Source organism: Triticum urartu, chromosome 4 (genome assembly GCF_003073215.2).
Source record: "Triticum urartu cultivar G1812 chromosome 4, Tu2.1, whole genome shotgun sequence".
Classification (NCBI taxonomy): Eukaryota; Viridiplantae; Streptophyta; class Magnoliopsida; order Poales; family Poaceae; genus Triticum; species Triticum urartu.
Window position 1 is genome coordinate 240,536,251 of NC_053025.1, and position 12,303 is coordinate 240,548,553.

At 48.3% G+C, this 12,303-nt stretch overlaps 1 protein-coding gene across 1 annotated transcript; it reads right to left on the reverse strand.

Annotated features, from left to right (window-relative positions):
• Positions 1–394: 394 nt before the first annotated feature.
• LOC125551389 (dormancy-associated protein homolog 3-like) lies at positions 395–3,204 on the reverse strand. The gene is made up of 3 exons (XM_048714606.1): positions 2,964–3,204; positions 2,659–2,853; positions 395–970 (listed from the first exon to the last, which is right to left on the reverse strand). The coding sequence occupies exons 1-3, from the start codon at positions 3,073–3,075 to the stop codon at positions 876–878; spliced, it is 402 nt and encodes a 133-aa protein (XP_048570563.1). The 5' UTR covers positions 3,076–3,204; the 3' UTR covers positions 395–875.
• Between the last annotated feature and the right edge of the window lie 9,099 nt (positions 3,205–12,303).

The following is a 12,303-nucleotide window of genomic DNA, read 5'->3' on the forward strand; positions in this document are numbered from 1 at the left end:
AAACTGGCATGGTAATCTCCCCGTGGTGTGGGAGAGGCCATGGAAATCCCCCCCTCGGGGAGAGGCCATGGAAATCCCCCCGAGGGGGATTAGAGCCCTGGGATGATCGGCCCTTGAAACCAAACGAGGCCTCAATGTGATCCTACAAACGAAAGGTCGTGCCTGCTTCAAACCTTTCGATGACCCAATTTAAATCTTCCGTGTTTTCTATAGGAATACCAGCCACTGACACGGTGCTAGGAGCAATCTTCAATTCTTCGTCGAGAGCAGAGGCAAGTAGTATTTGCTCTCAGGTATTATGGACCATTTACAACATTTATTAAGAACAGACAGCGTCCGGAGAGTAAGCATGCAGGATAAAATACTAGGGATTATCATGGCAAACACACAAAGATAATACATAAAAGTTCAAGCAAGCACCAGGAACTACTTGAGACAACACCATGAAACAAAATTACACGTACTACGTACACCATATCTCGCCCCCCCTACTTAACATTACAGCTTTCATCCGCACCACACACGAACGTGGTGGAAGGACGAGGCCTCCACAACATAGTAGGCAAAACAGCAAAACACAAACGAGGAGCTGCGTGCCAGCATAGGGGCGACCTAAGTACGTACATACTAACACAGCACAGCAGCAGCAACTTTCAACGCCTTCTCTACACATAACCATACACGCGTGCACTGCATATATAGTAGAAACAAAACACTACACATTCATCTATATTATACTATCACAGTAGAGGTACGGCAGATCCTCGGCGTTTCTCGATTTCTCTAACGATGATATGTCTTCTCTTTCTCCTCCACTGCCTTGCATGAAGTAGAGCGGGCCGAGGAGCAAAAAGGAGCATGAGCGCGCTGGGCAGTCACACCTCAAAGGGGGGAGGAGGGTGACTGGTCGACGCCCCAGGGGTAGCCCTCTGGTATGCATCCGAGGATGATTTCCTTCTGAAGCGACCACCTGGTAAACATAGTCCGTTCGAGTTTAGGTAAGAAGAACAATTAATTTAGTTCAACAAAAAAGAAGAACAATTAATTTTGTTTGTGTGGAAAAAGAATTTAATTAATGAACCACAAAAGATGATGTATATAGAATATAAATATACAAATAAATGAAAAATTCCATGCCGCATGCCATGTATCCATGTTTTCCCACACACTACCATGTGATTCTTACAAACTCTTCCATAATTGGTCAGTGAGTAGACAAAGACAGCATCAACAAGGGATAATAAGTAAATCTTCCAACAGGAATCTGACAAGTCAAACGAAGTTGTGGACTTGGAAAGCGGAACGATGATTAATTGTACAAGTATCCCTGTTTCTTGAAATCATCTACAACCACATCACTGTCTAAGTCGTAATATTTTACCCAAGATAGATAAACTGATTCAACCTCAAGCACAGATCTGCAAAATAATATACCAGAACCTGTTCCACATCAAAGTATCTGTTTCCATACAGAAATACAAACAAAAAGAGGTTCCTCGTAAGCATAGGTATAACCAGAGCATATCCATAAGTAAATTAACTGCACCCACGGCACACAAATTCACAATATGTAGGTTTGTCTTAAGGCTAACTTAACCAACTGTTAGAAAAGTTTTCTAATATTTACACTGTCAAATATATAAAGTATAAAGGTAGAAGATTTTGGTATATTTTTCTACAAACTTGGTCAAACTTGAAAAAAAAATTGTCTTGGGACAACCTAGAACTTCCAAGTATTTTGGAACGGAGAAGTATGAACTCTTGTGTGCACTCTGGAGACTTGGTGACCAATTAGAAATAGTATTACTACTAGGTCTATGCTCTTGGCTTGACGAACGGTCCATTGCTGGCTTCGCTATCCAACGTCAAGTGGGGTCGGGAGAGCTGGCTTCAATTAGGCCAACACCCCATTGACAACTTCACGCACACAAGGAGTACTAGATAAAGCAGCTCCATACTGGTACAGATCCATTTTTTGTTCTTCTACGAACAGAAAACAGAAAGGCGTCGCTATTTTCTCTTGGAAGGCAAACCTTACAGCCTGATAGCTACACTTATCCGGTTGCCGCTGCATTTCAAAGACACCACATAAATGGTAACTTATCGAACACGATGATATCCAGTCATGATCCCACGAAAGACCCGAGAGCTAAGGGCATGTACAATGATGACATATGGATAAAATTAGATACATATGCCCCATGACAAAAAGTAATTTAAGGCACCTATATTAATTTTTTCTCTTTAATACAAGCTATCACTAGTGGGTCTTATTAAAAAATAAAAAATAAGGACTCTAGTACAAATGCATCTCTACTTTTCACTCTAACTTTTTCAGCTTTTATCATCGGATCACACTTTTTCTTTTCAAGCACCCGCCTTCCGGAGAGGATCCCACTTCCCTGTCCGAAACTACTTTACGTCATATCCGATCCTACATGGAATGCGAGGTAAAGCACTTGCCCGGGCAGAAATGTCCAAAATGTCCCTAGCCCCGTCTAGACACTTCCGAACTCCAGGACAAAAGCCACATAGACGAAACCTACACATCCCGGGCATTCCCCGTCGCACACATGGACGCGGCTACGAAATGGCCGAACTGCCCCTACCGTAAAAAAAATTAATGCGAGAAGTTGGATGAGGGGCACGGGAGCTCACCGCCGCCGGCGAACGGGGAGATGGGCGGCGTGGATCCTAGCGGCGAGGCTGGCGGCGTGCTGGCCGCGCTCCTCGGCGACGAGGGGTACCCCGCCGGCCGCTTAATCATGATGCTGCGCGTGACTTTCATCGGCGCATCCTCGCCGCCGGCCGGCGTGGTAGGTGGGATCACCATCGCGGCGCCCGGAGCCACATCTGAACGACCCAACGCGACAAAAAACAACAACAAAACAGCTGGTCAGATTGATGGTACAAAGATCTGGCGAGGGTTAACAATATGTCGATCTTTAGCGGGCAGCGGTCACCGTTGATCTTGACGGCGGCGGGGCGGACGGCGAGTTTGCGGAGGCGGCCGAGACCGATGTCCGGTTGGGGCCCCGCGACGGTGTCGTCCCACAGCTTGTCGAGGAGGCCCATACCTCGTCCCCAATTACCAGACTGCCGCTGAGATGGATGGACCGATCCGAACAGCCCACTACCAGTCTCCCCAAGTTTCCGGATCTGAGAGAAGGGGAAGAGTGCAAGTGAGACGAGCAGGAGCTTATTTATAGAGCGGCTTGGCCTTTCCCCGTGAACCTGGTCTACGGAGCTCTGTGGGAATGCAGGTGGGCCCAAACTGAAATGTCTCTTTTGCGGGGTTGCAAAGCGTTGGCGGGGGCGCAGGTGGGCCCCGCTGCGGATAAGATCGATGGGTTGTGCTCGTGGGATGGCCCTCCTGCTGGCCTCTCACGACGCGCCAAGTGGGAGGCCGCCATACCGGGCGTCACGTGAGTAGGTGACAAGCCTGTGGCCACCGGGTGTAGAGACAACCATATTAGGACGGATACACTGTACTGTGTGGGTAATGGACGAGGCGACCTACGGTTTTTTTTTTCTTTTGAGGCATAGAAGAGCGACCCGGATTTTTAGGACATGCGGCCACACGCAGCCTATATGCAAGACGTCCGCCTGTGCATGGTGAGGACTACTTTTAATGAATAACACTAACGCCCACGCGTGTGGTGAGAGAAAAATCCGTCCATATGCGGGATCAGCTCTTGTGCTGGGAATATTGTGCGGGGTCAACCAATGCTTGACACATGGCTAGATAGACCCCACTTATGAAAAACTGTTTTTCTTTTTAATTACTGAAATTCCCTTATCTTCTCTCCTCCCGAAGGGGTCTGGCATATCTTTGATGCGAACGTCTCCGACAATTCGATGTCTCCCGACACCACCGGCGTCGTCTAGGTAGGGATTCGCATCGCCGGCCAGTCCATGGATAGCACATATGCGCCGCTGCAGTGCTAGTGTCGTCTTCCTCAAGGCGGGCTTCCCCTCTGACATCCTCTCCATGTCCTTGGACCCCTCCACCGGCGCGCTCGCTGGCTTCGCCTCAGGTGGCGTCCTCGTCGCAGATATCGCCCAAACCACCTGTAACGACCGGAGACCGACGCTCCAGACGCCTTCCATGTTCTTCGTTATCGATGTGTGTGTTTTATTTGTTTGTTGCATTCATCATGGCATCATCCGCATAGCATCCGCATGTTTTCTTAAAACTTGCATCCGCTCGTAGTCGTCACTTCTTCCTTGTCTCTGTTGACCTTCTCTTGGATCAACCGGACCACTCTTCTCTCTCCTCTTTGAGCCCATCAAACCCTCTTGTCTTGTTGATCTCTCTCAAACCCCCTTGTGTGCGTCCGAAACTTCCTTGAATCCGAACCGGGATGTCGTTACCGATGGGTCCGGATCGTCTCCAAATATCCCTAAAATATCTTCGATTCTTTGTTAAGCTGTCCTAGCCTATTTTTCCGAACCATCCGATTCCGATCGGAGGGACCACATACCCCTAAACCTAACCCCCTCGCTATATATAATAGCCTAACCTGAGACCAAATCCCTAATTTCTAGGGATCCTCCTAGCCGCCGCGTTATCTCCCTCGGGATCCAGATCCACCCACTCTCCCTCGATTTCCCCAGCGAGCCAACCACCACAGCGCAGTGCCACTCCTTCTCCTGCCCAAGCCATGCCTCGTCCTTGGCCTCCTGCCTCGTCCTCCCCTACGCCGCATCACCACGGGGCTCCCGCTCAGGAGGAGCACCCGAGCACGCCCGGGCCCGCATCGACCACGGCCAGGGCATGCCCCTGCTTCCTTTTCTCTCCCTCTGGTTCTCCCTCCCCTCTGGTCTCAAACTCTCTTGCTTTCTCTGTGTTATGCAGGATGCCATGGGGGCACCTCGCTCGAGCTCCGCCTCCGCTTCTGGTTCGCCGCCGCTACCGCTCCCCTGCGTCTGCCTATGAGCTCCGCCGCCGCAGACCAAGCCACCGCCGTTCCCAAGGCCCTGCCTCTTCTGCCCACGAGCACCGCTGCTGCCCTGCTCGCTCGCACCAAGTTCATCTTCGCACCAAGTCGCCGCCGCCAAGACCTGGCCTCGCCGGATCCGCCTCCCACCGCCGGGAATCGATTCCCCTCGACCTCACCCCCGCCTCCGGTGGTCGTTCCGCCGTCTACCGTCGCCGGAAGCACCGCCGCAGCCACCGCTCGTCTTCCTGGGACACACGCAACGCCAAAGTCCCTGCGCCCGTTGACCCGGCCTTGTGGGCCTCGTCCCTGCCCGGCCTGCCTAGCCTGCCACACCGACTGGGCCTCAGCCTACTAGGTGAGGCCACCCCCAGCGTCCACTGTCCCGTGCAGCCCGTTGGCAGTTTCGGCCCGTTCACTATTTTTCTGCCGAACGAATTTAGCATTATCCCAGGATTTACTGCAGTTTTACAGAAAACCCTCATGTTCATGCATATCATATCTCACTAACCGTGCATCGAATTAAAATAATTTATATATGTAAAATGCTTAGAATTTCATCTAGTTTCATAATATGTTGCTTTCATCCATGTTTAAAATGTTGAAAATGTTGTTTGCATTTAATTTGCTAAATGCCATGCTAAAATGATTTATTTAATAACTAAATAACCGTAGCTCCGAATTTAATAATCTTTATATGTAAATGGGGTAGAAAAATGCATAGTTTAACATGGTGGCATTACTTTGCATGTTTAACAACTCTGAAACTATGTATAGGGCAGAACAGTAGCAAATTTGAAATATGCACCTGGTTTCTTTTCGGAATTGTTGTTTGTTTTTTCCGGCCTCATTTAAACTTGCTTAAATGTGTAGTTTACATATGCTTCACCTCTTGTCATGTTTAATAACATTTAATATTGTTGGGTACATAAACGAGAGTGAACTAAATATTTGAATGTGGTGTTTCGTCAATATGCAACTCGTTGCATATTGAGCTCCACTTAACTTGTAGTATTGTTTGTGCACTTTGCCATGCCATGAATCATTAAACCGGACATGCATCATACTTGATTGTGCATCATGCCATGATTATGCTTGTTGGTTTACCATGTTGTTTGCTTCTTTCCGGTTGTGCTTTTTCTCGATAGTTCCTGTTTCATTGCGTCGTGAGGATTCGTTCGACTACGTTGGTTCATATTCTTCATGGATTTAGTCTTCTTCCTAGCGGATTTCAGGCAAGATGACCGTCACCTTGGATCTCACTACTATCTTTGCTTTGCTAGTTGTCTCGATACTATCACTGTGTCGCGCTACCTACCACTTGTTTCTCAAGCCTCCCAAATTGCCATGACAGCCTCTAACCTTTTCACCACCCCAGCAAACCGTTGTTTGGCTATGTTACCGCTTTGCTCAGCCTCTCTTATAGCGTTGATAGTTGTAGGTTCAGTTGCAGGTTGTTCCATGTTGGGACATGGATATCATGGGTATCATGGGATATCACAATATCTCTTATTTAATTAATGCATCTATATACTTGGTCAAGGGTGGAAGGCTCGGCCTTTTTCCTGGTGTTTTGTTCCACTCTTGTCGCCCTAGTTTTCGTCATACTCGTGTTATGTTCCTTGATTTTGCGTCCCTAACACGATGAGGGTTTATGGGCCCCTCTTGACAGTTTGCTTTGCATAAAACTCTTCCAGCAAGGGCCAACATTGGTTTTACCATTTGCCTAATAACAACTAAAACTTGCATAGGGACCCGCTGGCACCCGAGGTCTCTTAATCAACCCGCCAGGCCCGTGCTCGTCATGAGTGTTGGTCCACCTACCTAGCAGTCGGTGGTGCTGCCTTGGGGCATCTCGATGGTATTTTGGCTACCGTGCACTTATCATAGACGGTGTTGTCCTGAGAACGAGATATGCGCGGCTCCTATTGGGGTATCGACGCACCAGGTGGTCTTACTGGTTTTGTTTTACCATTGTCAAAATGTCTTGTGCACCGGATCCCGAGTTTGATCGGATGTCCCGCGATGGAGGATTGTCTCCACGGATCGTGAGCTTGTCGTGGGCTAAGTTGGGACACCCCTGCAGGGTTTAATCTTTCGAGAGCCATGCCCGTAGTTATGTGGCAGATGGGAGTTTTTAATGTCCGGTTATAGAGAACTTGACACCAGATTCGAATTAAAATACACCAACCGTGTGTGTAATCGTGACTGTCTCTGTTCGATGAGGTTCAGGAAGAGAACACGGTTTGGGTTATGTTTGAATGTAAGTAGTTCAGGATCACTTCTTGATCATTACTAGTTCGCGGCCGTTGCGTAGTTTCTCATCTTACTCTTATACTCTTAAGTTAGCCACCATATATTGCTTAGTCGCTTGCTACAACCTCACCACTTATCCTTTCCATACCCATTAAGCTTTGCTAGTCTTGATACCCATGGTAATGGGATTGTTGAGTCCTCGTGGCTCACAGATACTACAACAACAGTTGCAAGCACAGGTAATGCAATGATCTGACATGAGAGCGATGCTTGATTTCTTTTTTAGTTCTTCTTCTTTGATTAAGGGATTAGGTTCCGGGTCGGGGAGCCTGGGATTAGCAGGGTGTATGTCGTTCTTCTTTTTCGCTTGATTTCATCCGTAGTCGGATCCTGCTTTTCTGTATGATGATTGTTATGTATTGATGAACTGTTGTATTCATGATGTAGCTTGTGGCGAGTGTAAGCCTTTATCTTGTATTCTCATCCATTCAGTACATGGTATGTTGTGATGATATCCACCTTGCTATGCGCTCGAAATGCGGTTGTGCCCCAATCATGAATTCATCACGTGATTGGGATAGAATCACATCTTGGGCGCTACAAGTTGGTATCAGAGCCTTGCCGACCTTAGGAGCCCCCTTGATTGATCGAACCGCTGCTGTTGTTGAGTCTAGAAAAAAACTATTTCGAGTCTTAGTTATATCGAAGAGTAGGAATTCTTTTTACTCCTTATCCCCTTCGTCGCTCTGGTGAGGACTCCTGACGTAGATGTTTCGACTTCACTCTCCTCTTTTCACTCAATTTTTTTAGGATCACGCGGGTATTGTCGGATCGTTGCGATATCATTGTGAGGGGAATTCTGTCTTGGTGCCTCCTGTCATTTAGGGGTTGTGGCAGTGTCCGGGGAGTTGAGATCCAAGGTGTTTTTGTCATAGTGCTAATCATTTCAGTTCCGGAATACCAGAGGACGCAGACATCGAAAACGCTTCTATACTCTTTGTGGTGAGAGTAGTTTGACGATACCCAGTACCGGGGAGAGTGATCAGATGTATTGCCACATCTAGTATATCGGATGTTTTCAAAGGTCTGAGGTACTCGGTTTTCGAGGTTTTCTTGGTTATGTGTTGACGGATGGATACAATTGGAGTGTAGGATTTGTTAGTTGTTTGAGATATGTGTGCCTCCCTATATCCCCAACACCAGATTGCATAACCAGAAAGTTTCGGGAGTTTATAGGTGGGAATTCAATTATCACGTAGGATATCTTTCCAGCAGACACATGATACGATATGGGGTCTATCATATGTTTGTTCTGGCTTATTATGCAAGTCTATCCTTTGTTTTGTTTTGAGTTGTGGTATTCGAGTTGCTTCAATGCCAAGTGTTGATTCCATACCTTTCCTAAGCGGCGTTCTCATATTTCGATGTGAATGCTAACCCTTTCCATCATCGAGATGGTCATGTCAATTATTTTCCAATCGGTGTGCTTCTCGTCAAGATGATCCTATCATTTTCCCCATTCGCAAGATCACTTCTCAGTTTTCCCAACGGTGTTTGTTTCGTCCGTCCCAAATTGCATTTATTTTTCCACCATCCCACCCTTTTTCTTCAAGGATTCAGATTTCTTAACCATGTATCCTTTTATTTGTGAGAAGCCTCTTCATTCTTTTCCTTCAATGCTCTTACCTGGTGATTCCTCGTGAAGATGCTCAGGAGCTATAAGTGCATCATGTCGGTGTCAAAACCGGCAGATCTCGGGTAGGGGGTCCCGAACTGTGCGTCTAGGATCGACGGTGACAGGAGACGGGGGACATGATGTTTACCCAGGTTCGGGCCCTCTCTATGGAGGTAATACCCTGCTTCCTGCTTGATTGATCTTGATGAATATGAGTATTACAAGAGTTGATCTACCACGAGATCGTAATGGCTAAACCCTAGAAGTCTAGCCTATGAATATGGTAATGAGTATATGTGGTGTCCTTTCCGGACTATCCCCTTCGGTTTATATAGACACCAAGGGGATCTAGGGTTTACATGGAGTCGGTTGCATAAGAAGGAATCTTTGGTAGCCAAGCTTGCCTTCCATGCCAAGTAGAGTCCAATCCGGACACGGTGCAGTCTTCGGCCTTCATGTCTTCACAACCCATCAGTCCGGCCCATGGATAACAAGCCGGACGCCCGAGGACCCCTTAGTCCAGGACTCCCTCAGTAGCCCCTGAACCTGGCTTCAATGACGAGCTGTCAGGCACGAAGATTGTCTTCGGAATTGCAAGGCGGGTTCCCCTTTCTCTGAACTCCAAGATAGTCTTCGGATGCGATGATAGTATCCAGACCTGTTACATACCACACACAGCCGCAGAGAGAATATATTTTCACACGAATTCTATCCGCTGACAGCTTTTCACAACACGACATTATGTTTGTCCGGTCATAATTTCGAACCGCTTTTCGTCTGCCGTTCCACATTTTGAGACGCGGTTGCCATTGGCACGTCTTGTCAAAGCAGAGATCGTGTCCCCTTATCATGAGATTCTCATCAATACGGGCATGGGTAACCTAACTGTGCCGTTTATACAGCCCTTGGCAATAGGCGGGTTTTTAGGATGAGTGGGGAGGCGCTTGATATTCGCGGCCTTTATAAGGGGATAAGGACACTCTCCCTTTACCCACACCCTTCTTCACCTTCAGTCCATCGGTCCTCGAGCTCTAGCGCCCAAGCTTTAGCTTTTCCTTGTTCGAGAAGGCACTCTAATCATGTCCGGATCTGGAGCTGGAGGCAAGTGGATGGCTTCCTCCGTTGAGAATAAGGACATCACGGAGCTACGGGAAGCCGACTATTTAGCCAAGGAGATTGCTCACCGACTCCCAGAAAAAGGGAAAATCATCCCTACCCCCGAGCCCTATGAGAGGGTTGTGTTTCTCACACACTTCGTCCGTGGGCTGGGATTCCCTCTTCATCCATTTGTCCATGGATTGATGTTTTACTATGGGCTGGACTTCCACGATCTGGCCCCCAACTTTATCCTCAACATCTCCTCATTCATAGTTGTGTGTGAAGCCTTTCTCCGCATCCCACCTCACTTGGGCCTATGGCTGAAGACTTTTAATGTAAAGCCAAAGGTGGTGCACGGCCAACAGGCCGAGTGCGGAGGTGCCATGGCGGGCAAGATGCCCAATACCACCTGGATCGAATGCTCCTTTGTAGAGACGGTGAAGGGCAGTCGGGGTGGTTCTATATCACCGAGCCGCGTGACGCCAACTGGGTGGCGGCTCCCAAATTCCGATCTGGAGTCCCGATGTGGCTTACCTCCTGGCAAGAGATGGGCCTGACCTGGGGATCTTTGGAAGAGATCACAGGGCTCCAAACGTGCCTCTAGAATATGGTAACCCGGAAGATCAAGCTCGTTGATGTGGTCATGCTTGTACGCTGGATCCTTCCGTGTCAGCGTCGGACCTGTTATTTGTGGGAGTTCGATTCGGCCAAGCACCAGACGCTGCTAAGGCTTTTTGGCACGACGCGCGAAGATATCTGGAAGGTGCTCTTCAAGGGCAGCGAGACACCGCCACCCTTGACCAAAGATCGCAGGCTCAACTTTAAGCGTCAGGCCAATTCGGTAAGCCATCAAGGTATAGTCTTTAAGGACACACTTTGAGGAAGGATACTAAGCGTTCTTATCAATTTCTTTTCTAGTCCTGGGTCGACCTAGTGGGACGGATTAATAGTCCGGCTCTGCTGCCTAAAGACGAAGAAACCCCACTCCTTACGAAGATGCTATTTCCGGCGCCTTACGACGTACCAGAGAAGAAGGTCAAAACCATAGCCAAGGGGGCCAGGAGAGGGCTTCGCCGAAGGAGCACCTTGGTCATCTCGTCTGACGATGAGACATACCCCTCAGCCACCGACGATGACGACGAGGAGGGAGGCGACTCCCCTCATGCAAGAGGAAGGGAGAAAAGGGAGGCCTCCACGAGTTTGGAGGCGGAAGCGCCCAAGAGGCGGAGAGGCTCCTTCGCGGATAACTCCGCGTGGGATGTTGATAGCAGTCCGGAGCGACCTTGCCGGACCAAGCCTCGGGCCGCCTCGTGAGTACCAGAATCAAAAACATTTGGCCTTCTCGATTTGTAATATTGATACATCTTAAACCTTGTCATTGCAGTCCGGCACGCGATGGCTCCTCGCGATCCTCGACAAAGGATTCATTGGACTCAAAGGAGATGGCTAGCATGTCTCCGCCACCTGCTCATTCCATCTTACCCAAGGGTGATGACGAGGTGGTGTACAAAAAGACTTTCCCAGGCCGGGGGAGATTCCAGAGACCATCACTACTAGGGAAAAGGCTAGCAGCAGTGCGGGTTTTAGGTGTATCAGTAGCATGGGGACCGGCGCTACTAATAAGGCGCTACAGCTAACACGTAGCAGTAGCGCGTGCTCACCAGCGCTACTGCTACACAAGTGTAGCAGCAGCGCGCTTAATGGAAGCTCGCTACTGCTAATAGCTATAGCGCGCTTCTCCTGTGCGCGCTATTGCTACTACCGCGCTGCTGCTAACTTTTCTCCACTCGCTACTGCTAATTTTAGTAGTTTTTTGTTATTTTTCTGTTTTGTATTTGAACATGCTTTATAGAAGAATCTTTAGCACATACAAATGTCATCATGATACACATACAAATGCCTGCGAGACCACAAATGTAATCATAGCATATACTTACAAATAGTCTCATCATAATCATCATCCAACACAAAGTGGTATCTTGTCATCATCTCAAAAATAGCGATACATGCAAGTCTCGAATACTTGCAACTACAACGTCATCCATCTAAACAAAGGTATACGCGAGAAGAGCTATCACTATGAGTGAGAGCGGAACTATGCAGTACATGAGGTGGCGGTTACGAGTCCTCTCTCGCGCTAGCGTGAACCTCAAGTAACTAGCTTCTCCTTCTTGTCTGCTTTTGAAGCCTTTATGGCTAGCACCCGAGAACCCATTCACTTGCGCCTGACACTCATGCCACTCGTTGTACACCCCCAGAACCTTCCCTTTGTACACGACATAGCACTTCCATCTCGCCATCAAGAAACTAGGTACCTGTTAGAGATGCATGTTC

Bases quoted from the DNA above. Each gene is read 5' to 3' on its own strand.
- LOC125551389 (XM_048714606.1), bottom strand. From the start codon at position 3,075: ATGGGCCTCCTCGACAAGCTGTGGGACGACACCGTCGCGGGGCCCCAA. The intron at 2,854-2,963 runs GTGACCGCTGCC...TGGGTCGTTCAG, and splicing joins CGCCGCCGTCAAGATCAACG to ATGTGGCTCCGGGCGCCGCG. The intron at 971-2,658 runs GTGAGCTCCCGT...TATGTTTACCAG, and splicing joins CTCCCCGTTCGCCGGCGGCG to GTGGTCGCTTCAGAAGGAAA.